This window comes from Scyliorhinus torazame, chromosome 9, assembly GCF_047496885.1.
Source record: "Scyliorhinus torazame isolate Kashiwa2021f chromosome 9, sScyTor2.1, whole genome shotgun sequence".
Classification (NCBI taxonomy): Eukaryota; Metazoa; Chordata; class Chondrichthyes; order Carcharhiniformes; family Scyliorhinidae; genus Scyliorhinus; species Scyliorhinus torazame.
Genome location: NC_092715.1, coordinates 262,827,660 through 262,854,599, shown reverse-complemented (window position 1 = coordinate 262,854,599; position 26,940 = coordinate 262,827,660). Strand labels below are relative to the sequence as shown.

At 47.2% G+C, this 26,940-nt stretch overlaps 1 protein-coding gene across 4 annotated transcripts; it reads right to left on the bottom strand.

The window, feature by feature from the left end:
- Nucleotides 1-1,663: 1,663 nt before the first annotated feature.
- aptx (aprataxin) lies at nt 1,664-26,379 on the bottom strand. Of its 4 annotated transcripts, none has more exons than XM_072517356.1 (8): nt 26,294-26,379; nt 24,467-24,600; nt 22,086-22,132; nt 20,752-21,105; nt 13,472-13,531; nt 13,106-13,332; nt 4,035-4,138; nt 1,664-2,349 (listed from the first exon to the last, which is right to left on the bottom strand). In XM_072517356.1, exons 2-8 carry the CDS (start codon nt 24,597-24,599, stop codon nt 2,198-2,200), a joined length of 1,077 nt encoding a protein of 358 aa, XP_072373457.1. In that variant the 5' UTR covers nt 24,600; nt 26,294-26,379; the 3' UTR covers nt 1,664-2,197. The 4 variants fall into 4 exon arrangements, with proteins under 4 accessions (XP_072373457.1, XP_072373455.1, XP_072373456.1 ...); XM_072517354.1 differs by having other exon boundaries at nt 26,097-26,351; XM_072517355.1 differs by having other exon boundaries at nt 26,101-26,351.
- Nucleotides 26,380-26,940: the final 561 nt, after the last annotated feature.

Below are 26,940 nucleotides of genomic sequence, written 5' to 3'. Positions count from 1 at the left end.
TTTCTTCCCATGTATTTAATGATCTGTTGAGCTGCTCGCAGAAAAATACTTTTCACTACCTCGGTACACGTGACAATAAACAAATCCAATCGAATGTGCAGGGTAGGTGGATTGGCCACGCTAAATTGCCCTTTAATTGGAAAAAAAATGAATTGGGTACTCTAAATTTCTTTTTAAAATATATCAAGCTCGATCAAGAGCTATTTATACAGCCTTCTTACTTTAAATCATTTCTCATTTGGCTCCACTTGCTCCTCACTCTCATTATGTTTACAAAGTGAAAAATTCCCTACACCCGAGGAATAAAATTTTTTAAGGTCTCCGACTTGAGCTCCCAATTTTTCTGTCACCAACCACCCAGATGCTATCTACAAGGATTCCTAATTTGGAACACTGGTTCATGGGGGTGTACGGTTTCGTTTTGGTTTTGGAATGGTGTGAGGAGTCAACTAAAGCCGCAGGGAGAACAAGCCCAGTCATCGTGCAACAATCATTAATGTCTATTAATGACTATGGGCGGCACGGTAGCTTCACAGCGCCAGGGTCCGAAGCTTGATTCCCGGCTTGGGTCACTGTAGAGTCTGCACGTTCTCCTCGTGAATGCGTGGGTTTCCTCCAGGTTCCTCCCATTAGTCCCGAAAGACGTGCTTGTTAGACAAATTGGACATTCTGAATTCTCCCTCAGTGTACCCGAACAGGAGCGGAGTGTGGCAACTAGGGAATTTTCACAGTAGCTTCACTGCAGTGTAAGCCTACTTGTGACAATAATAAACATTATTATTATAATAAGAAAAGACATATATACACAAACAGGACTACCAAATTCTGGGACAATTAAGTACATGAATCACTAACCGTTTCTATGATTGATACAACAGCACTAGCAGGACCACATGGAGGTGGACATGGGTTGGAGTGTTTTCATGGAGAGATTTAGGGTGTATTAGGAGGGCAGTGACTTCAGAGGAGAGTGCATGATGAGTTGAGATGGAGTTTGAAATCAGCGAGGATGAGAAGTCACTCAATTAGAGACGGAGGAAGGAAAGCAGTATAGATATCCCAACGCAAAGTTTTTGTTCTCTTTGGGTGGGCAGTAAAGAACAAGGATTTTTGAGTGAGAGGTGGGAGGGAGGGGTGGAACAAGGTGAGATGCCGAAAGAAGAAATTGCCAGAGCAGTAAAGGCTCAGGCCTAGGTGGGATTTGAAGATAAGAGCCACAGCACCCGGAGTCTGGAAGATATAGCCAGGCAGGGTGGCTTCAGTTCGGAGGAAGGTTTCATCACACCTCAGCCAAATTTCTTTATAGACCATGGGCCGTTGATACAAACATCCACACAAGGCTCATGGATGGTAAAAGGCCTTGATCAGAAGTGAACGGACATTCTGGGGGACTTGAGTAAGCGAGAAGTACCTGCATATCAATTACACACTGATTATGAATGATGCTCTTTTAATAAAATAAACATCCTCAAGTGTGCAGAAAATTAGAATTCATCTTTTGTAACCAATTTAACACAAATTAGGTTAAATTAAATCAAATCATACATTTTCCCTTTCACTAGGATATTGTACTGTTCCAGTTTCAGATTCATGTTTTTTTCTATAAATCAACCACAATCTATTAATCTGCTCACCCTTCTCCAAATAAAATTTCTCAGAGAACTGTTTTCAACACATTTTATTGGCAGTCTGATTGGAATGTGGAAGCATTTACTGGAACCATATGTTTAGAACTCTCTCCCCTCATCTTTCCTGACGATACAGGAATTGCTACTTCCCCTTTCTTGGGAGATGAGGCTGATTTAGATAACTTGTGTTTACCAGTGCTGCAATGGTTTAAATACGGTGTGTAACTAACATTTGACCACAGGACTGGAACAATTCCTGTTTGACTCATCCATCGCATTCCACAGGTAGATGCAGGTTACAAACAACACCGTAAAAGAGTCTTCTGCTGAATACTAATAGTCCCCCAATGGGACCACATTGCGAGCAGATGACAGAGCTTTGTCATTTGAGGTTACGACGCAAGTACACAACTGGGGGTATTTCACCAGATTGCTTCATCGTTCTTTAATTCTGTCACTAATGAAAAGTTCTCGTTAACCTGCACAACTGAATACTGAATGGAAATCCAGAGTCGTGGTCATTGGAGAGATTGGTGGATACACGGGGTGGGGGGTGACAGCTGAATATTTCAAGGCAAATGCTTTTTCAAATGATCTTTCAACTGTGGAATGGTGGATTGTTGCTGCTGGCAGACATGGCACACAAGTGGCCGTTTTAATAGCTCAGCCATTCCATCCTTGACTGTCACCTTTCCATCTTGTTCTACCATCTTCATCACATCTAGTGGAGTTTAAAAACAAGCATGAACATTACATTGGTATTATTAAACGGCAAGAACGGTTTTTAGTTTCTTGTTTGTCCAAATTGTATAAAAAGAAATAAGCTGGCAACATTTAAGGTCCAAAGCAGTCAGCTGGACGGTGCAAAAGCCCCCAGTCAACAGCAGGGAAACGGTCTGGAATATTGTCTGAACCGAAGGAGGGGAGACCCATCCTCTCGTTCAGGGTGTTTTTGTGAAATAAGCTTGGTCGATTCTCAACCCTTCTTGGCACATCATGAGTGAGAGGGAAAACCCTCCACTGGCTGCAGCTTCACTGAACACAAAGGAGGACAGTTGTGGTTGTTGGAGGCCGATCATTTCAATCCCACGCCATTATTTCAAGAGTTCCTCAGGCTAGTCCTAGGCACAACCATCTGAGAGAATAGAATCACAGAATGGCTACAGCACAGAAGGCGGCCATTCGGTCTGTTGTGTCTGTGCTGACCCTCTCAGAGAGCACTTCACCTAGTGGCACACCCCTGCCTTTCTTTTTCTTCAGCTACCTCCACAATAACCTTCCCTTCATCATTGGGTTAGAAGTGGAGAAGTTCACTGATGGGTACGGTGGTTAGTACCATTCGTAACACCTCAGATAATGAACTAGTCTAGACCTGCATGCAACAAGACCTGGATAATATTCCGGTTTGGGATGAGTAGAAAATAACATTCATACCGCTGAAGTACCAGGCAATGGCTACCTTCAACAAGAAATAATCTAACCATCTCCTCATGACATTCAACAGCATTACCATCACTGACTTCCCCCCATCATTGACCAGAAACCTCAAATAGAACAGCCAATATATATATATCACTGAGGCTACAAGAGCAAGTCAGAGGCTGGGGATTCATATCATGCAGAAGATGGCACCTCTTGACAGTACAGCACTCCCTCAGTACTGCACTGGGATTATCAACCTCATCAGGGATTATGCTCTGGAGTAAAAGAGTCAAGAATTTTCTTTTTCTTTTTAAATTTAGTGTACCCAATTAACTTTTTTCAATTAAGGGGCAATTTAACATGACCAATCCACCTAGCCTGCACATCTTTGGGTTGATTGGGCGAAACCCACACAAACACGGGGAGAATTCAGGGCAGCATGGTAGCACAAGTGACTAGCACTGTGGCTTCACACCGTCAGGGTCCAAGGTTCGATTCCCCGCTGGGTCACTGTCTGTGCGGAGTCTGCACGTTCTCCCAGTGTCTGCGTGGGTTTCCTCCGGGTGCTCCGGTTTCCTCCCACAGTCCAAAGACGTGCAGGTCAGGTGGATTGGCCATGCTAAATTGTCCTTAGTGGCCAAAAAGTTAGGAGGGGTTATTGGGTTACGGGGATAGGGTGGAAGTGAGGGCTTAAGTGGGTCGGTGCACACTCGATGGGCCGAATGGCCTCCTTCTGCACTGTATGTTCTATGATCTAATGTGCAAACTCCACACGGACAGTGTCCCAGAGCCACGATTGAATCTGGGACCTCGGCGCTGTGAGGCAGCAAGCTAACCACTGCGCCACCGTGCTGCCCCTAAGAGTCTAGAATTTTCCGATTCAGAGATAAGCATGCCATTCACTGAGCCACAGCAGACACACTGGGAGGGCACCCAATGCAGAAACGATGGGCACACAATGATGTAATTTGAAGCTCTGTTTACCTTCTGATTCAAGGAAATAATCTGTATTAAATGAATTCCAGTGTTTTTTATTCTTCAAGCAGGGGGAATCAAAGTCTTGACTGATCACGTGAAGGTGAACGTGGCTGGTGAAAGGACACAGGAGGAGAGAGAGAAAAATAAGTGACTAAATGTTCTATATCTGGCTGCTTTCTACAAAATCATCTAATTCTTATAATACTGCAACATCTTACAATCGATGCTCTGACCAAATTAGGATGTGTAATTTTGGCAATCTCAGTGAAAGACAAAAAATTCTTAAGGGGTTTGATGGGGTACATAATGAAAGATTGTTTCCACTGGCTGAACAATCTAGAATTAGGGGGCACAGTCTCAGATTAAGAGATAGGCAATTTAAAAGATGGTGGTGTCATGGTAATGTCATGGGACTAGTAATTCAGAGACATTAGCTATCCTCCAATCTGCAGGGACTGTTCCAGAGTCCATAGAATCCCGGAGGATGACTACCAATGCATCCACTATTTCCAGAGCCACCTCAGCCTTCCTGAACAGGTGCCGGAATGTGGCGACTAGGGGCTTTTCACAGTACCTTCATTTGAAGCCTACTTGTGACAGCAAGCGATTTTCATTTCACTAAGCACTCTGAGTTGCAGATTCTCAGGCCCTGGGGATTTATCCGCCTTCAATCCCATCAATTTTCCCAGCACTATTTCTCTACTAATATTGATCTCCCTCAGTTCTTCCCTCTCACTAAACCTTTCATTCTCCAGCATTTCTGGTATCTGATTTGTGTCCTCTTTTGTGAAGACAGAACAAAAGTATGAACAAGGCCAGCAAGGGTTCAATTCCCGTACCAGCTGAGAATTCTGAATTCTCCCTCGGTGTACCCAAACTGGCACCAGAATGTGGCGACTAGGGGCTTTTCACAGTAACTTCATTGCAGTGTTAATGTAAGCCTACTTGTGACAATAAAAAGATTATGTATTCAATTGCTCAGCCATTTCTTTGTCCCTTATTATGCATTCCCCTGTTTCTGTCTATAAGGGACCTACATTCCCATACCAGCCTCCCCGAACAGGCGCCAGAATGTGGCGACTAGGAGCTTTTCACAGTAACTTCATTTGAAGCCTACTTGTGACAATAAGCGATTTTCATTTCATTTTTCATTCAGTTCACTTCACCAATCTCTTTCTCTTCATATCTATAGAAACTCTTAGTGTCAGTCTTTATGTTCCCTGCAAGCTTACTTTCGTACTGTATTTTCCCCTTCTTAATCAATCTCTTTGTCCTTCTTTGCTGAATTCTAATCCGCTCCCAGTCCTCAGATCTATTATTTTTCTTGGCCAATCTGTAAGCCACGGATTGGTCCTCTTACCCATTTACTTCTGTGCCAGGCAGGAATGAACAGTTGCTGCAGTTCCCCCATGCGTTCCTTAAATGTTTGCCATTGCCTATCCACTGTCATCCCTTTAAATAACTCTCCCCAATCTATCAAGGCCAACTCATGCCTCATATCTTCATAGTTTCCTTTGTTAAGATTCAGCACCCTAGTCTCCGAATCAACTACTTCACTCTCCATTTTGATAAAAAATTCTATGTTATGGTCGCTCATCCCCAAGGCATCTTGGACAGCCAGATTGGCAATGATTCCCTTCTCATTACACAGTTTCCAGTCTAAGATGGCCTGCTCTCTAGTTGGTTCCTCCACTTATTGGTCAAGAAAACCATCCTGTATACACTCCAGGAATTCCTCCTCTACGACATTGTGGCTAATTTGATTTGCCCAATCTATGTGAAGATAAAAATCACCCATGGTGACCTATATTCTCTTATTACATGCATCTCTAATTTTGTGTTTAATGCCATTCCCAACATCAGTGGGGGTCCATATATGACACCCACTAATATTTTTTGCACCTTGGTATTTCTCAACTCTACCCATACAGACTCCACATTGTCAGAGCCAATATCCTTTCTCACTATTGTGTTAACTTCTTCTTTTTTTTTAATAAATATTTTATTGAAAATTTTTGGTCAACCAACACAGTACATTGTGCATCCTTTACACAATATTATAACAGCACAAATAACAATGACCTATTTTTTTTTATAAACAAAAAATAAAAAATGAATAAATATTAAATAACAAGAATGAAAACTAGCCCTAATTGGCAACTGCCTTGTCACAAGTTACACCCCCCCCCCCCCCCCCCAAATCCTGGGCCGCTGCTGCTGCCTTCTTTTTCCCCTTCCATCTATCTATCCGCAAGGTATTCGACGAACGGTTGCCACCGCCTGGTGAACCCTTGAGCCGACCCCCTTAGGACGAACTTAATCCGCTCTAGCTTTATAAACCCCGCCATGTCATTTATCCAGGTCTCCACCCCCGGGGGCTTGGCTTCCTTCCACATTAGCAATATCCTGTGCCGGGCTACTAGGGACGCAAAGGCCAAAACATCGGCCTCTCTCGCCTCCTGCACTCCCGGCTCTTGTGCAACCCCAAATATAGCCAACCCCCAGCTTGGTTCGACCCGGACCCCCACTACTTTTGAAAGCACCTTTGTCACCCCCATCCAAAACCCCCGTAGTGCCGGGCATGACCAAAACATATGGGTATGATTCGCTGGGCTTCTCGAGCACCTCGCACACCTATCCTCCACCCCAAAAAATTTACTGAGCCGCGCTCCAGTCATATGCGCCCTGTGTAATACCTTAAACTGAATCAGGCTTAGCCTGGCACACGAGGACGACGAGTTTACCCTACTTAGGGCATCCGCCCACAGCCCCTCCTCGATCTCCTCCCCCAGCTCTTCTTCCCATTTCCCTTTTAGTTCATCTACCATAGTCTCCCCTTCGTCCCTCATTTCCCTATATATATCTGACACCTTACCATCCCCCACCCATGTCTTTGAGATCACTCTGTCCTGCACCTCTTGTGTCGGGAGCTGCGGAAAATCCCTCACCTGTTGCCTCGCAAAAGCCCTCAGTTGCATATACCTGAATGCATTCCCTTGGGGCAACCCATATTTCTCGGTCAGCGCTCCCAGACTCGCGAACTTCCCATCCACAAATAGATCTTTCAGTTGCGTTATTCCTGCTCTTTGCCACATTCCATATCCCCCATCCATTCCCCCCGGGGCAAACCTATGGTTGTTTCTTATCGGGGACCCCCCCAAAGCTCCAGTCTTTCCCCTATGCCGTCTCCACTGTCCCCAAATCTTCAGTGTAGCTACCACCACCGGGCTTGTGGTGTAATTCCTCGGTGAGAACGGCAATGGGGCTGTCACCATAGCCTGCAGGCTAGTCCCCCTACAGGACGCCCTCTCTAATCTCTTCCACGCCGCTCCCTCCTCCTCTCCCATCCACTTACTCACCATTGAAATATTAGCGGCCCAATAGTACTCACTTAGGCTCGGTAGTGCCAGCCCCCCCCTATCCCTGCTACGCTGTAAGAATCCCTTCCTCACTCTCGGGGTCTTCCCGGCCCAAACAAAACCCATGATGCTCTTTTCAATCCTTTTAAAAAAAGCCTTCGTGATCACCACCGGGAGGCACTGAAACACAAAGAGGAATCTCGGGAGGACTACCATCTTAACCGCCTGCACCCTCCCTGCCATTGACAGGGCTACCATATCCCATCTCTTGAAATCTTCCTCCATCTGTTCCACCAACCGCGTTAAATTTAACCTGTGCAGCGTGCCCCAATTCTTAGCTATCTGGATCCCCAGGTAACGAAAGTCTCTTGTTACCTTCCTCAACGGTAGGTCCTCTATTTCTCTACTCTGCTCCCCAGGATGCACCACAAACAGCTCACTCTTCCCCACGTTCAATTTATACCCTGAAAAATCCCCAAACTCCCCAAGTATCCGCATTATTTCTGGCATCCCCTCCGCCGGATCCGCCACATATAGTAGCAAATCGTCCGCATACAAAGATACCCGGTGTTCTTCTCCTCCCCTAAGTACTCCCCTCCACTTCTTGGAACCCCTCAGCGCTATCGCCAGGGGCTCAATCGCCAGTGCAAACAGTAATGGGGACAGAGGGCATCCCTGCCTTGTCCCTCTATGGAGCCGAAAATATGCCGATCCCCGTCCATTCGTGACCACACTCGCCACTGGGGCCCTATACAATAGCTGCACCCATCTAACATACCCCTCTCCAAAACCAAATCTCCTCAACACCTCCCACAAATAATCCCATTCCACTCTATCAAATGCTTTCTCGGCATCCATCGCCACTACTATCTCGGTTTCACCCTCTGGTGGGGCCATCATCATTACCCCTAACAGCCTCCGTATATTCGTGTTCAGCTGTCTCCCCTTCACAAACCCAGTTTGGTACTCGTGAACCACCCCCGGGACACATTCCTCTATTCTCATTGCCATTACCTTGGCCAGGACCTTGGCATCCACATTTAGGAGGGAAATTGGTCTGTAGGACCCGCATTGTAGCGGGTCCTTTTCCTTCTTTAAGAGAAGCGATATCGTTGCTTCTGACATAGTCGGGGGCAGTTGTCCCCTTTCCTTTGCCTCATTAAAGGTCCTCGTCAGTACCGGGGCGAGCAAGTCCAAATATTTTCTATAAAATTCGACTGGGAATCCGTCCGGTCCCGGGGCCTTTCCCGTCTGCATGCTCCTAATTCCTTTCACCACTTCTTCTACCTCGATCTGTGCTCCCAGTCCCACCCTTTCCTGCTCTTTCACCTTGGGAATTTCCAGCCGATCCAAAAAGTCCATCATTCTCTCCCTCCCATCCGGGGGTTGAGCTTCATATAATTTTTTATAAAATGTCTTGAACACTTCATTCACTCTCTCCGCTCCCCGCTCCATCTCTCCTTCCTCGTCCCTCACTCCCCCTATTTCCCTCGCTGCTCCCCTTTTCCTCAATTGGTGTGCCAGCAACCTGCTCGCCTTCTCCCCATATTCATACTGTACACCCTGTGCCTTCCTCCATTGTGCCTCTGCAGTGCCTGTAGTCAGCAAGTCAAATTCCACATGCAGCCTTTGCCTTTCCCTGTACAATCCCTCCTCCGGTGCTTCCGCATATTGTCTGTCCACCCTCAAAAGTTCTTGCAGCAACCGCTCCCGTTCCTTACTCTCCTGCTTCCCTTTATGTGCCCTTATTGATATCAGCTCCCCCCTAACCACCGCCTTCAACGCCTCCCAGACCACTCCCACCTGGACCTCCCCATTGTCATTGAGTTCCAAGTACTTTTCAATACATCCCCTCACCCTTAGACACACCCCCTCATCCGCCATTAGTCCCATGTCTATTCTCCAGGGTGGGCGCCCTCCTGTTTCCTCCCCTATCTCCAAGTCCACCCAGTGTGGGGCGTGATCCGAAATGGCTATAGCCGTATACTCCGTTCCCCTCACCTTCGGGATCAATGCCCTACCCAGCACGAAAAAGTCTATGCGCGAATAGACTTTATGGACATATGAGAAAAACGAGAACTCCTTACTCCTAGGTCTACTGAATCTCCACGGGTCCACACCTCCCATCTGCTCCATAAAATCTTTAAGCACCTTGGCTGCTGCCGGCCTCCTTCCAGTCCTGGACTTCGACCTATCCAGCCCTGGTTCCAACACCGTGTTAAAGTCTCCCCCCATTATCAGCTTTCCCGTCTCCAGGTCCGGGATGCGTCCTAGCATCCGCCTCATAAAATTGGCATCATCCCAGTTCGGGGCATACACGTTTACCAAAACCACCGTCTCTCCCTGTAGTTTGCCACTCACCATCACGTATCTGCCCCCGTTATCCGCCACTATAGTCTTTGCCTCGAACATTACCCGCTTCCCCACTAATATAGCCACCCCCCTGTTTTTCGCATCTAGCCCCGAATGGAACACCTGCCCCACCCATCCTTTGCGCAGCCTAACCTGGTCTATCAGTTTCAGGTGCGTTTCCTGTAACATAACCACATCTGCTTTAAGTTTCTTAAGGTGTGCGAGTACCCGTGCCCTCTTTATCGGCCCGTTGAGCCCTCTCACGTTCCACGTGATCAGCCGAGTTGGGGGGCTTCCCACCCCCCCCCCCCCCCCCCTTGCCGATTAGCCATCATCTTTTTCCAGCTTCTCACCCAGTTCCCACGCAGCTGTATCTCCCCCAGGCGGCGCCCCCCCCCCGCCCATCCTCTCCCGTACCCGCTCCCCCCTTTCCCCAGCAGCAGCAACCCAGTAATTCCCCCCTCCCACCCCCCCCGCTAGACCCCCCGCTAGCGTAATTACTCCCCCCATGTTGCTCCCAGAAGTCAGCAAACTCTGGCTGACCTCGGCTTCCCCCCGTGACCACGGCTCGCACCGTGCGACGCCCCCTCCTTCCTGCTTCTCTGTTCCCACCATAATTATCATAGCGCGGGAGCCAAGCCCGCGCTTCTCCCTTGGCCCCGCCCCCCATGGCCAACGCCCCATCTCCTCTCCCTCCCCACCTCCCCCCATCACCCCCTGTGGGAGAGAGAAAAGTTACCACACCGCAGGATTAGAACATAAAACCCCTCTTCGCCCCCCACATTCGCCCCACCACTTTGTCCAAACGTTCTTTTTAATAATCCACTCATTCCAGTTTTTCTTCTACAATAAAAGTCCACGCTTCATCCGCCGTCTCAAAGTAGTGGTGCCTCACTTGATATGTGACCCACAGTCTTGCCGGTTGCAGCATTCCAAATTTTATCTTCCTTTTATGAAGCACCGCCTTGGCCCGATTAAAGCTCGCCCTCCTTCTCGCCACCTCCGCACTCCAGTCTTGATAAACGCGGATCACCGCGTTCTCCCATTTACTGCTCCGAGTTTTCTTCGCCCATCTAAGGACCATTTCTCTATCCTTAAAACGGAGGAATCTCACCACTATGGCTCTGGGAGTTTCTCCTGCTCTCGGTCCTCGCGCCATAACTCGGTATGCTCCCTCCACCTCCAACGGACCCGCCGGGGCCTCCGCTCCCATTAACGAGTGCAGCATCGTGCTCACATATGCCCCGACGTCCGCACCCTCCACACCTTCAGGAAGACCAAGAATCCTCAGGTTGTTCCTCCTTGCGTTGTTTTCCAGTGCCTCCAACCTCTCCACACATCGTTTCTGATGTGCCTCCTGTATCTCCGTCTTCACCACCAGGCCCTGTATATCGTCCTCATTCTCAGCTGCCTTCGCCTTCACGACCCGAAGCTCCCGCTCCTGGGTCTTTTGTTCCTCCTTAGCCCTTCAATCGCCTGTAGTATCGGGGCCAACAGCTCTTTCTTCATTTCCTTTTTTATCTCTTCCACGCAGCATTTCAAGAACTCTTGTTGTTCAGGGCCCCATGTGAAACTGCCACCTTCCGACGCCATCTTGGTTTTTGCTTGCCTTCCTTGCCGCTGTTCTAAAGGATCCACTGCAATCTGGCCACTCTCTCCTCCTTTTTCCATCCGTATCCAGGGGGGATTCCCTTCTGGTTTACCGCACAGTGTTTTTAGCCGTCAAAATTGCCGTTGGGGCTCCTATCAAGAGCCCAAAAGTCCGTTTCACAGGGAGCTGCCGAAACGTGCGACTCAGCTGGTCATCGCCGCACCCGGAAGTCGTTAATTTCTTCTTTAACCAGCAGTGCCACGCCACCACCTTTTCTTTTATACCTGTCCTTCCTAAATACTGAATATCCTGGGACATTCAGTTCCCATCACTGGTCACCCTGCAGCCATGTCTCCATTATCCCAATTATATAGTACCCATTTATATCTATCTGCGCGATTAGTTCATCCACTTTATTGCAAATGCTCTGTGCATTAAGGCACAGGGCCTTTAAGTTTTTCTTTTTTACATTGTTTGTCTTGCTCCCAATATTTTTCTCTTTTGCCCTGTTTGAATTTTGCCCTTGGTTTCTCCACCTATCACTTTTCTACCTTTTCTTTTTTGTCCTTGCTCCCTCTTTCTGGGACTCCTTGCATTGATTCCCATCCCCCTGGCATGTTAGTTTAAACCCTCCTAAATCGCCCTAGCAAATAGGGACATCAGTCCCAGTCCTGCCCAGGTGTAACCCATCCAGTTTGTACCGGTTCCACCTTCCCCAGAACCGGTCTCAATGCCCCAGGAATCTGAAACCCTCCCCTCACACCATCTCTTCAGCCACGTATTCATCCAATATATCCTGTCATTTCTACTTTTTGTTTATAAATTTAGAGTACCCAATTCATTTTTTCCAATTAATGGGCAATTTAGAGTGTCCAATCCACCTAGCCTGCACATCTTTGGGTCGTGGGGGCGAAACCCATGCAAACACGGGGAGAATGTGCAAACTCCACACGAACAATGACCCAGAGCCGGGATCAAACCTGGGACCTCGGCACCGTGAGGCAGCAATTTATTTCTACTCTTGACTAGCACGTAATCCTGAGAGGTCCGATTTCTTAACTCCTTCCTAGCTCCCTGTATTCTGCTTTTAGGACCTCATCCCCTTTTTTACCTATGTCGTTTGTACCAATGTGTATCACGAACACTGGTTGTTCACCCTCCCCCTCCAGAATGTCCTGTACCCGCTCCGAGACATCCTTGACCCTAGCTCCAGGGAGGCAGCATACCATCCTGGAGTCTCGTTTGCAGCCACAGAAACGCCTGTCTATTCCCCTTACAATTGCACTGGCACACTTATTAGCCCTCCCCTCTGTAGCAGAACCAACCGTGGTGCCACAGGTTTGGCTGTTGCTGTTTTCCTGAGAGGCCATTCCCCTCACCAGTATCCGAAACGGTATATCTGTTCTGCAAGGGAATGGCCACAAAGGATTCCTGCACTATCTGCCTAGCTCTCTTGCTCTGTCTGGTGGTCACCCATTCCCTTCCTACCTGCAGAGTCTGAGCCTGCGGTGTGACTACCTCACTATACGTGCACATAATGTTTCTGAGGGGTACAATAAGGCATCATTATAAATGCCTGCCCAACTTCGTACAGTCCGCAGGTTAATTTAAATCTGTGTGTTTTAATACAATTACAGATGGGACAGGAAAACCAAATTCTCCAGGTATTCGCTCTACTGACTAGTCACTGTGAAATCCTGGAGCATGCTGCAGTTTTAGCTGCTTCCAGCCAAGGGCTGGCCACGGGTGTCATTGTGAAATCAAACTCCTCTCACCTCATGCTAGGAATAGCATGATAACCCAAACGGAATTTCAATGTGTCAGAATCCAGACATTCTCGCACCAGCTTCTGGCCAACTTGATGCATGTGTTGGAGTAGAGTTAAGTGATCCCTCTTCACAGCCCTCAGATTGGCGATGGACTCCCAAGGCAAAACCAGCCAATGAAAACGGGCCTTTGGATATTTGTCCCTAATTACAACAACTGTATCATCTTTATACACCTGCCGGAGGAAGAAAAATAATAAGTCTCATTGACCAATAAAAGCAATGTAAAAATTGAAATGTTATTTGCACCAAATGTGCTACAAATAAAACCATGATTATTTTAGGTGGGATTTTTGGGAGAATAAATATTTGTACCTGCATTTTTGGATCCTGCATGGAAACTTTTAGTCCCTGGCTCCACATTCCCTGAAAATCCTAAAGGAACAAAGTAGGAATGACATTTATCCAATTTGGACGATATCCCACTTTCTAGATAATCATGAGAAACATTTCCTTTTATTTTCTTCACTGCAGATGTTGGTGAAATCCCTCATATCCTTCGAGAAAGTGATAGTGAGCTGCCTTGTTGAATACAATCAAGTGGCTTGGTCCTTTCAGAGCCAACTGGGGTCACCTCCAGGCCAGACTGGGCAAGGATTTCGGCGGCAGCGGTGCGCAGCGGCCTTCTTGGAGGTGAGTAGTGTATTTAAAAAGCCTTACCTTTACAGGAGCAGCCCTTTGGATTTCGGCGGCAGCGGTGCGCAGGGGCCTTCTGGGAGGTGAGTAGTGAATTTAAAAAGCCTTACCTTTACAGGAGCAGCCCTTTGGATTTCGGCGGCAGCGGTGCGCAGGGGCCTTCTGGGAGGTGAGTAGTGTATTTAAAAGCCTTACCTTTACAGGAGCAGCCCTTTGGATTTCGGCGGCAGCGGTGCGCAGGGGCCTTCTGGGAGGTGAGTAGTGAGTTTAAAAACCCTTACCTTTACAGGAGCAGCCCTTTGTATTTCGGCGGCAGCGGTGCGCAGGGGCCTTCTGGGAGGTGAGTAGTGAGTTTAAAAACCCTTACCTTTACAGGAGCAGCCCTTTGTATTTCGGCGGCAGCGGTGCGCAGGGGCCTTCTGGGAGGTGAGTACTTAGTTTAAAAAAAAACCTTACCTTTACAGGAGCAGCCCTTTGGATTTCGGCGGCAGCGGTGCGCAGGGGCCTTCTGGGAGGTGAGTAGTCAATTTAAAAAGCCTTACCTTTACAGGAGCAGCCCTTTGGATTTCGGCGGCAGCGGTGCGCAGGGGCCTTCTGGGAGGTGAGTAGTGAATTTAAAAAGCCTTACCTTTACAGGAGCAGCCCTTTGGATTTCGGCGGCAGCGGTGCGCAGAGGCCTTCTGGGAGGTGAGTAGTGAATTTAAAAAGCCTTGCCTGGTCCCGTGTCTGTTCTTCTTTTCTGTTTTATTTGTTTTTATATAAGGCGGGAACCGGAAGTTCGACCTCTGGCAAGTCCCCCCCCCCCCCCCCCCCCCCAACCAATAAATTCTGGTGGAGAGGAAACCCGAGACACTACACGTGTAAGGTAAGTGCCATATTATATTATTATTTTATTATTAGCATTGTGCAGGTCAAGGATCGGAGGTGGAGGAGCAGTCTCTGTCAGCGAGAGAACCTGAGAACATCTCAGACACTCAGAAGGTAAGTAAGTGATTTTTACTTTTATACCTTTTTTCAAATTGTGTGTGTCGGGGGGAAACTGAAGTGACATCACAGAAAAGCTGTGGCCAGAGTTTCTGGTTGGGATTCTAACCTAAATTTTAAAAAAAATTTGAGTATTTGGGAACTAATTAAACATAATAACTTAATTATAATTTAGAGGATATCTAAACCAGAGATCGGAGAGTATTATAGTTAGCTATCGCATTTCTATTAGAAATCTAGTGCTAGGAAACAGATAGTTGACAGTAACTTTGCAATTTTAAAAAAAGTATTAAAAAAAAAGACATTTTAATTTTAATTAATTGACGCAATGTCAGTTAGTGGGGTGCTGTGCTCTGACTGTGAGATGTGGCAGGTCCGGGAGGCTTCCAGCGTCCCGGATGGCTTCATCTGCAGAAAGTGCACCCAACTGCAGCTCCTCACAGACCGCATGGTTCGGTTGGAGCAGCAATTGGATGCACTTAGGAGCATGCAGGTGGCGGAAAGCGTCATAGATCGCAGTTATGTAAATGTGGTCACACCCAAGGTGCAGGCAGAGAAATGGGTGACCACCAGAAAGGGCAGGCAGTCAGTGCAGGAATCCCCTGTGGTTGTCCCCCTCTCGAACAGATATACCCCTTTGGATACTGTCGGGGGGGATAGCCTATCAGGGGAAAACAGCAGCAGCCAGAGCAGTGGCACCACGGCTGGCTCTGATGTTCAGAAGGGAGGGTCAAAGCGCAGAAGAGTAATAGTAATAGGGGACTCTATAGTCAGGGGCACAGATAGGCGCTTCTGTGGACGTGAAAGAGACTCCAGGATGGTATGTTGCCTCCCTGGTGCCAGGGTCCAGGATGTCTCCGAACGGGTAGAGGGAATCCTGAAGGGGGAGGGCAAACAGGCAGAGGTCGTTGTACATATTGGTACTAACGACATAGGCAGGAAGGGGCATGAGGTCCTGCAGCAGGAGTTCAGGGAGCTAGGCAGAAAGTTAAAAGACAGGACCTCGAGGGTTGTAATCTCGGGATTACTCCCTGTGCCATGTGCCAGTGAGGCTAGAAATAGGAAGATAGAGCAGACAAACACGTGGCTAAACAGCTGGTGTAGGAGGGAGGGTTTCCGTTATCTGGACCACTGGGAGCTCTTCCGGGGCAGGTGTGACCTGTATAAGATGGACGGGTTGCATCTAAACCGGAGAGGCATAAATATCCTGGCCGCGAGGTTTGCTAGTGTCACACGGGAGGGTTTAAACTAGTATGGCAGGGGGGTGGGCACGGGAGCAATAGGTCAGAAGGTGAGAGCATTGAGGGAGAACTAGGGAATAGGGACAGTGTGGCTCTGATGCAGAGCAGACGGGGAGAAGTTGCTGAACACAGCGGGTCTGGTGGCCTGAAGTGCATATGTTTTAATGCAAGGAGCATTACGGGTAAGGCAGATGAACTTAGAGCTTGGATTACTACTTGGAACTATGATGTTGTTGCCATTACAGAGACCTGGTTGAGGGAAGGGCAGGATTGGCAGCTAAACGTTCCAGGATTTAGATGTTTCAGGCGGGATAGAGGGGGATGTAAAAGGGGAGGCGGAGTTGCGCTACTTGTTCGGGAGAATATCACAGCTATACTGCGAGAGGACACCTCAGAGGGCAGTGAGGCTATATGGGTAGAGATCAGGAATAAGAAGGGTGCAGTCACAATGTTGGGGGTATACTACAGGCCTCCCAACAGCCAGCGGGAGATAGAGGAGCAGATAGGTAGACAGATTTTGGAAAAGAGTAAAAACAACAGGGTTGTGGTGATGGGAGACTTCAACTTCCCCAATATTGACTGGGACTCACTTAGTGCCAGGGGCTTAGACGGGGCGGAGTTTGTAAGGAGCATCCAGGAGGGCTTCTTAAAACAATATGTAAACAGTCCAACTAGGGAAGGGGCGGTACTGGACCTGGTATTGGGGAATGAGCCCGGCCAGGTGGTAGATGTTTCAGTAGGGGAGCATTTCGGTAACAGTGACCACAATTCAGTAAGTTTTAAAGTACTGGTGGACAAGGATAAGAGTGGTCCGAGGATGAATGTGCTAAATTGGGGGAAGGCTAATTATAACAATATTAGGGGGGAACTGAAGAACATAGATTGGGGGCGGATGTTTGAGGGCAAATCAACATCTGACATGTGGGAGGCTTTCAAGTGTCAGTTGAAAGGAATACAGGACAGGCATGTTCCTGTGAGGAAGAAAGATAAATACGGCAATTTTCGGGAACCTTGGATGACGAGTGATATTGTAGGCCTCGTCAAAAAGAAAAAGGAGGCATTTGTCAGGGCTAAAAGGCTGGGAACAGACGAAGCCTGTGTGGCATATAAGGAAAGTAGGAAGGAACTTAAGCAAGGAGTCAGGAGGGCTAGAAGGGGTCATGAAAAGTCATTGGCAAATAGGGTTAAGGAAAATCCCAAGGCTTTTTACACGTACATAAAAAGCAAGAGGGTAGCCAGGGAAAGGGTTGGCCCACTGAAGGATAGGCAAGGGAATCTATGTGTGGAGCCAGAGGAAATGGGCGAGGTACTAAATGAATACTTTGCATCAGTATTCACCAAAGAGAAGGAATTGGTAGATGTTGAGTCTGGAGAAGGGGGTGTAGATAGCCTGGGTCACATTGTGATCCAAAAAGACGAGGTGTTGGGTGTCTTAAAAAATATTAAGGTAGATAAGTCCCCAGGGCCTGATGGGATCTACCCCAGAATACTGAAGGAGGCTGGAGAGGAAATTGCTGAGGCCTTGACAGAAATATTTGGATCCTCACTGTCTTCAGGGGATGTCCCGGAGGACTGGAGAATAGCCAATGTTGTTCCTCTGTTTAAGAAGGGTAGCAAGGATAATCCCGGGAACTACAGGCCGGTGAGTCTTACTTCAGTGGTAGGGAAATTACTGGAGAGAATTCTTCGAGACAGGATCTACTCCCATTTGGAAGCAAATGGACGTATTAGTGAGAGGCAGCACGGTTTTGTGAAGGGGAGGTCGTGTCTCACTAACTTGATAGAGTTTTTCGAGGAGGTCACGAAGATGATTGATGCAGGTAGGGCAGTGGATGTTGTCTATATGGACTTCAGTAAGGCCTTTGACAAGGTCCCTCATGGTAGACTAGTACAAAAGGTGAAGTCACACGGGATCAGGGGTGAACTGGCAAGGTGGATACAGAACTGGCTAGGCCATAGAAGGCAGAGGGTAGCAATGGAGGGATGCTTTTCTAATTGGAGGGCTGTGACCAGTGGTGTTCCACAGGGATCAGTGTTGGGACCTTTGCTCTTTGTAGTATATATAAATGATTTGGAGGAAAATGTAACTGGTCTGATTAGTAAGTTTGCAGATGACACAAAGGTTGGTGGAATTGCGGATAGCGATGAGGACTGTCTGAGGATACAGCAGGATTTAGATTGTCTGGAGACTTGGGCGGAGAGATGGCAGATGGAGTTTAATCCGGACAAATGTGAGGTAATGCATTTTGGAAGGGCTAATGCAGGTAGGGAATATACAGTGAATGGTAGAACCCTCAAGAGTATTGAAAGTCAAAGAGATCTAGGAGTACAGGTCCACAGGTCATTGAAAGGGGCAACACAGGTGGAGAAGGTAGTCAAGAAGGCATACGGCATGCTTGCCTTCATTGGCCGGGGCATTGAGTATAAGAATTGGCAAGTCATGTTGCAGCTGTATAGAACCTTAGTTAGGCCACACTTGGAGTATAGTGTTCAATTCTGGTCGCCACACTACCAGAAGGATGTGGAGGCTTTAGAGAGGGTGCAGAAGAGATTTACCAGAATGTTGCCTGGTCTGGAGGGCATAAGCTATGAGGAGCGATTGAATAAACTCGGTTTGTTCTCACTGGAACGAAGGAGGTTGAGGGGCGACCTGATAGAGGTATACAAAATTATGAGGGGCATAGACAGAGTGGATAGTCAGAGGCTTTTCCCCAGGGTAGAGGGGTCAATTACTAGGGGGCATAGGTTTAAGGTGAGAGGGGCAAGGTTTAGAGTAGATGTACGAGGCAAGTTTTTTACGCAGAGGGTAGTGGGTGCCTGGAACTCACTACCGGAGGAGTTAGTGGAAGCAGGGACGATAGGGACATTTAAGGGGCATCTTGACAAATATATGAATAGGATGGGAATAGAAGGATACGGACCCAGGAAGCGTAGAAGATTGTAGTTTAGTCGGGCAGTATGGTCGGCACGGGCTTGGAGGGCCGAAGGGCCTGTTCCTGTGCTGTACATTTCTTTGTTCTTTGTTCTTTGATGATAAGACTTCCTTCCCTGAAGGACATTGGTGAGCCAGATTGGTTTTTACAACGATCGAGTCGTTTCAAGGTCACCATTACTTTTATTCCATCCTTATTTCATTGACTGAATTTAAAATTACCAAGCTGGCGAGGTGGGATTAAAACTCAAGTGCCTGAATCATTAGTCTAGGCCTCTGGCTTACTGGTGGAGTAACATAACACTAGGCCAGTATTTTTCAAACTTTTTGAAAACCCATTTTTGCCAACCTTCGGGACACAACCCTGCCGACCTTCGCAACCCCCGCAGGCCAACCTTCGCGGCCCACGCCGGCCGACCTTCGCTGCCCACGCCGGACAACCTTCGCAACCCACCATTTTCTCTTGCCTTGTTTTTTGCTGACAAAAATGGAGGAAATGGTTTGGGCTCCTTTTGACCCCAATGGACCCTTTAGCCCCCCGAACTTATAAAGAAAAAGGCGGCGGCCATATTATAAAAATGCGGCCGCACTGTGCATGCATGCCCGATCATCAATGCAAATTTTAAAAATATGTTCGCGGCCATTTTGAAAGCTGCTTGCAGCCGGCATAGTTAAATGCCGGCTGCTGCACGCCGATTTGCGTGATCGGGAGCGCCGCGACGACGGCTCCGACACCCTCCCGACACCCGCCCACGGGTTGCGCCCCAAAGCTTGACAATGCCTGCACTACGCCACTGTACACCTAATTTTGTTTATTTGAGGCCGGCACAGTGGTTAGCACTGCTGCCTACGGTGCTGAGGATCCAGGTTCAATCCCGGCCCCGGATCACTGTCCGTGTGGAGTTTGCACAATCTCCCCGTGTTTGCATGGGTTTCGACCCCACAACCCAAAGTTGTGCCGGGTAGGTGGATTGGCCAGGCTAAATTGCCCCTTAATTGGAAAAAATGAATTGGGCACTCTAAACTTTAAAAAAAGAACTAGAACTTTAGGAGAATGGCGTCACTGTCTAGTAATCCAGAGGCCCAGGCTAATGCGTTAGCGATATGGGTTCATATGGGCAGCACGGTAGCATGGCGGTTAGCACAACTGCTTCACAGCTCCAGGGTCCCAGGTTCGATTCCCGGCTTGGGTCACTGGCTGTGCGGAGTCTGCACGTTCTCCCCGTGTCTGCGTGGGTTTCCTCGGGGTGCTCCGGTTTCCTCCCACAGTCCAAAGATGTGCAGGTTAGGTGGATTGGCCATGCTCAATTGCCCTTAGTGTCCAAAATTGTCCTTAGTGTTGGGTGGGGTTACTGGGTTATGGGGATAGGGTGGAGGTGTTGACCTTGGGTAGGGTGCTCTTTCAAAGAGCCAGTGCAGACCCGATGGGCCGAATGGCCTCCTTCTGCACTGTAAATTCTATGATTCTATGAAATCCCACCAAGGTGTTGGGCAATGAGATACAATAATAATCTTTATTATTGTCACAAGTAGACTTTCATTAATACTGCAATGAAGTTACTGTGAAAATCCCCTAGTCACCATACTCCAGTGTCTGTTCGGGTACACTGAGGAAGAATTCAGAATGTCCAGTTCACCTAACAAGCAAGTCTTTCGGGACTTGAGAGAGAAACCGGAGCCCCCGGACGAAACTCACGGAGACACGGAGAACATGCAGACTCCGCACACAGTAAATGAAGGTGGGGCTATTTCAAACATACCACTGGTAAGAGGACTCAAGTTAAACCCAACCCATCAATTACGTTTCTCCCGCAGGCCTCAGCGGAGTTGATCCGAGTCATTGAATTGCTGCTATCTTCTCCTGTGTGCCCGCCCTGGTTCTTCTCTTTGGGCTTAGTGTTAAACGTGTGCTGCTCCCTTGGATTGGAGTCTTTGGCCTTAAGATATTTATTCAAAGTATTGGCGCTGCTGTCTGGAGAAATTTCTTTGTGTGGTCTCTTTGGCGGCAGCCTCTCCTTCTCTGAAGTCTCTCCCTCAAACTGGATGGTGTACGGGTACTGCCGATTAACAACGTGAAGGATCTGTCCCGGCATTAGCTTCACCTCCTGATCTCTTCCCAAATCTTCAGAATTTACATAGCTTGGATTTATACCCAACTTTGGAGACAGGGAGAGGTGAGGGAGGAGGGGAAAACAAAATATAATTAGTTTTCGAAAGCTACAGTGTATTTCCAGAAATTTTCTGTTTGGATTTCACGCTTGAAGCTTCCATAGTACCTTGCCTTAGAATTATTTATCCAATCCTGTTTTGAGAGGTGGTATGTAGATATTTAAGCCTCAAACGCTTCAAGTCAGACTTTTAACTGGAAGTACATAATCAGGCACAACAGATTTCCATTTCCATCACCTCAAATGTGATGCCCCTTCCAGAGTCCTTTGTCTGAAGTGATTATTTCTAATGCTAGTTTGTCTCCACCTATTTGGGCTTTATTTATGGGATATAGATGTCGAGTCGCTGGCTGGGCCAGCATTAACTGGAAGTACACAATCAGGCACAACAGAACAGGGCCATAATGACTCAGTAAAGATGTCAGGACCTAATCCTACTTACATTTGATTCCACCATTTCATCCATCCAGCTAAGCCAGGAATTATTTTAATCAATCAACTTGTGGGAATTTAACCAACTTTCTGAATTGAGTAATTGTTCTTCACTGAATGTGCATCTAAAGCAACAAGGAAGCATATCGACCAACACACATTTCAGCAACTTTTTTAGTAAGCATTTTATGCCAGTCAATGATTTAGGCAACGTAATTTAATCTAAGGCCATACTTAAAGAAGATCATGGACAGAAGGAGGCCATTTTGCTCATCATTTCAGTGTTGGCTCTTTGACCAGAGTTAGTCTCAAAACCCCCTGCTTTTTTTTAAAATGGGCAGAACATTTCAGCCCATTAACCATTGCTTAAAATACATCTCCCCCTCTGGGTTCTTTCGCCAAGTCTCCAAAGTAATTATTTTAATTCTGATTACCAACCCTCCTGCCAGTGAGAACAGTTTCAAAGCCCCTCAAATTTGAACATGTCCATTAGCCACATAAAAACACACTAAAGAAACAAAGCACAGATACTATACCTGTTTTACAAGAACATATCCCTTATTGTAATCTGCTTTCAGCTGTACTGGAAAACAATAGACAAACAGTTATAAACTAATTTTCCCCATCCGCTGAAATTACCTTTAAATTTCTCATTTTCCCATTCACAGAATTATCATAGAATTTACAGTGCAGAAGGAGGCCACCCTGCCCATCGAGTCTGCACCGGCTCTTGGAAAGAATTGTGCTATCCACAAGGCCACCGTGCTGCCCATTTAGCCTAATTTCTGACACTTCACAAAATTGTAGACCCAAGTCTTCCAATCAGGAGCGGAAACCTATTTCTAATCCTGAACAGACAGTAACATACCTGCTTACTGTCCACTGATTTTTCTGGCCAACAACCGATGGAGGATCCTTCCAAACTGACTCAATACAGCAACCCTCACAGAGAGCAAAGGGAAATCCATGCAGATGGCACATCCTCAGTTACAGCACCAGCTGCTAAGTAGAGAGTTCAAATATCCCAAAGCTTCTTTGGAAAGCTACTGGGAAAAGTTGAGTAAGGGGGGGATAAGATCAGGGAGATAGGGTGGGTAAGGACATAAGGATGGGAGACAGGGTAGAGGAGGGAGGATAAGTAGGTAGTGTGGGGAAGGTGAAGGGTGGCTAATGAGCGGGTAGTGAGGTCGAGACGGGGAAGGCTGAGCTGGTGAAGTTGGGTCAAGGGAGTAGTGGAGTGGTTTGTTTGGGGGATCAGGGTGGGTGGACGAGTAGGTTAGTGAGGTTGAGCCATGTCACTTCAACTTGGTGGGGGGGGGGGGGGGTTGTTGAGAGTTTGGGGGGGGGTCAGTTGTGCAGTTACCCAGCAGTTATAGGAATTTTCAAACATTTCCTGGGTATTTATCCAGGCAAATAAGTTGGAACTGTACAAAGTCTGTGACTCTAACGAAAGAGTTGGGCAGGGGCCTAGGAAACAGGGTAATTGCCCATCAGACGTTCAAAATTCCTGAGCAATTCCCACAGAGTCAGTGCATCAGAACGTCCGAGAGATCCCATTGCATATCCTGGGGATTATGTCCGGTCTCTGACTAGCCAAAGACCGGAAGATCTGGGGCATCATACGAATCAGTGCAGGAAATCCATTCAGCCCATCATGCCTGTGCCAGCCTCTTTAGAACTAATTTGAGACTCAGTGGATTTTATTGTATTGCTGGTACTCTTTGCTATAAAGTCTACATATTGAAAGCTACACTAAAAAAGTACAGACATTAATAAATCTAATACAAGTCCCAGGGCTCATCAGCAAGTTAAAAGTTGGCAACACTAAATACTCGTAACATATACATCTGACCCCAATCCCTGCCCTCCCCAACTCCTGCCATGGCTCAATAAATTTAGTCAAACTGTAGGTACACAAATATATCTACTTGTTCCAGTGTGACTTCTGACGACCAGTGCTTTAGAGTTCATACTCAATCCATTTCACTTGTGTGCTCTCCCCAAAGCAACTTCTTGGCTCATTGTCCACTGATGCTTCATCCTGAGCTGTTTATCTTGCAGTTTTGTTTCTTTGTGGTGGTTTGCCATTGCCATCCACTCTCGGGAGCCATGGCGAAGAGACAGGTGCCAAAGTCTACCCGAGTGGGAACAGGAATCGAACCTGCACTGTTGCCGTTGTTCTGAATCACATGCTAGCCATCCAGCCAACTGAGCTCACCAGTCCCCTACTCAATTCATATACTAAGCTAACTTTGTTTATACACAGTATTAAAATAGTTCATGATTATCATTTAGCGAACAGGATCACATGGAGAGTGTTTGATTTTGGGTCACGTGGTATTCAGACTGAATGATCACAACGCAGAAAAATTCCGTTGAGTCTGCAAGCATGGCCCTGAGTTTGTGGCCACATGTCATTTTAATTCCCTGACTTCTCTGTCCTAACGAAGCTCAAGAAACAGCACCTCATCTTTTGATGAAGCATTTTTTCAATGGTTTCAGAACAAAAGCTCTGCCTCCATTTCTTTTTTTAAATTTAGAGTACCCAATTCATTTTTTTCCAATTAAGGGGCAATTTAGCGTGGCCAATCCACCTACTCTGCACATCTTTGGGTTGTGGGGGCGAAACCCATGCAAACACGGGGAGAATGTGCAATCTCCACACGGACAGTGACCCAGAGCCGGGATCGAGCCTGGGACCTCAGCGGCGTGAGGCAGCAATGCTAACCACTGCGCCGCCTTGCTGCCCAGCTCTGCCTCCATTTTAATTAGACTGAAAATGCTGGTGATTATTCTACCATTTTTACCCGTTTTCTCATTAACAAATGCAAGGAATCTATTTAGCACAGGCTTTAATCAGCAGTTTTGTATTTATTCATTATAGCACAAGCAGCGTCAAACCAACTGGCGAGGTTACCTTGATGCCGTGAGCATTTTTTATCTGTAATTTGGGTTTCAGGACTTCTTCCAATCAGCACGCAAACCGAGTGCGCCAGTCGTATCGGTTGGTGCCTCCCATCTTTACTCACCAACCAACAAACCCGCATCATGCTGGAAGACAAAAAATTAAATTACACTCAGTAAGGTCGCCCTCTGTATACTTAATCTCCTCTAGCCTTACAACTGCACTCCTCCAATTCTGGCCACGCCTTCATCCCAGCTTTCCAACACTGGCATCCAAGCCTAGGGCTGCCTAGGCTAAAAACTGGTGGTTCCTCATTAAAATTCTCTACCTCCCTCTTCTTCTTTAAGATACTCCTTGAAATCACCAAGCTGCTGGTCAACTGATCTATTATCCCCTTACATGGATCACGGTTAAATTTTGTTTCACAAATTTTGTTTCACAATCACTCCTGTGAAGTACGTCAGACCTTATGGTATTAAAAGCACCAAATAATGCAAATTGGTGTTACTGTAGTGCATTAAATTATTAAAATCAGAAATAATTTGGCTCTAACTAATGTTTCATATACTGTGGGTGCACACAGCTCCAATACCTAATGTATGTACACAATTCAACAACTTCCCTTAAAAAGGTAATAATAATAATGTGTATTGTCACAAGTACGTTTACATTAACACTGCAATTAAGTTACTGCGGAAATCCCCTAGTCACCACACTATGGTGCCTGTTCGGGTACATGGAGGGAGAATTCAGAATGTAGTAGCTACAATTTAAACAACCAGTTAGGCTTCTGAATCCAAGTCGTTAAACTACATAAAGTGCAAACATCAGGTAAAACAGTAACAATGGAGAGGAAGCAAACGTTATTTTTGGCTGTGATCAGTCAAATTGAGAGAAATAAAATGATTTGCAATTATATAGCACCTTCCATAATACCAAAGTACTAAGCCAATGTTAGTGTGCAGCCACTGTTGTAATGTAGGAAAAGGGGCAGCCAGATTATGCACAGAAGGTCCCACAGCTCTCTGTGGAACTCTCTGTCGCAGAAGGCTGTGGAGTACAATGGAGATAGATAGGTTCTTGATTAATAAGGGGTTAATGGGAGAAGGCAGGAGAATGGGGATGATTGAATGGTGGAGCAGACTTAATGGTCCAAATGGCCTAATTTGCTCCTATGTCGTATGGTAATGTTACAGTTACCAGGTTGCATTCCTGAGAGGGCAACCAGGGCCTCAGATAACATCATATTTGCAAGACAACCCCTCCAAGTAACACAACAATCCAATCGTACTGGAGCTGGATCATGTACACAAGTCTTCTGGAGTGGACACACAAACACTCTTGCCGCAGGAGAAGAATGAAACCCACTGACAGCCATGATGCTTGCAAAGGCACGTAGAAGGTATTTAATATAAAGTCTTCTGTCATAAATCTAAATATTTAGCAGAGCTGATTCGAATGGAGAATGAAGATCATTCAGCCCATTATTCGTATATCAGCTTTCTGGAGAGCTATCCCATTAGAGCCACTGCCCTACTCCTTCCCCATATACCCTGCATTGTTTCTTTTAACTTTTAAATTATTGTCCAGGTTCCTTCTAAGAGAGTTATCCCCGAATCTGCCCCTGATATTGAAGTACTACCTGCCTGCAGCAGGGTTGCTGGAGCCTGGACTGCACAGGCCCAAAGCCTCAGCTCAGGAATCTTCAGCCAAGCCACCTGCCACACCAGGGCCCAGGAGACACTTCTCAGAAGAGCTGACGTGCAGCTTAAACTTGGCGCCTCGCTACTCCGTTTCTAAGAAAAATTGAAAAAGAAAAATTGTTCAACACGAACGCGCCTGACTTCTGCCCGGCGGCCACCGCGCCGAGTATCCACTGACCCACTCCCCAGCAAGGCGGCGCTCTCGTAATACGCATGCGTAATAGGCAGAGGCGATGGTGTTGCAGACTGCGCACGCGTACAACTCAGGTGAAGACGGTGCATGCGCGTATCGGAGATGTGAGGCCGTGCGGTCGCCATCTTGGTGAGACGACCTGAGAATAGCCACAGTGAAAACGGAGACCATTCGGCCCATCGTGCCTGCACTCACCCTCTGAAACAGCACCCTACCCCTAGGCCCACTCCCACGTAACCCCACCTAACCTTTGGACACAAAGGGGCAATTTAGCACAGCTAATCCAACTAATTTGCATGGTAGCATTGCGGCTAGCACAATTGCTTCACAGCTCCAGGGTCCCAAGTTCGATTCCGGCTTGGGTCACTGTCTGTGCGGAGTCTGCACATCCTCCCCGTGTCTGCGTGGGTTTTCTCCGGGTGCTCCGGTTTCCCCCCACAGTCCAAAGATGTGCAGGTTAGGTGGATTGGCCGTGATAAATTGCCCTTAGTGTCCAAAATTGCCCTTAGTGTTGGGTGGGGTCACTGGGTTATGGGGATAGGGTGGAGGTGTTGACCTAGGGTAGGGTGCTCTTTCCAAGAGCCGGTGCA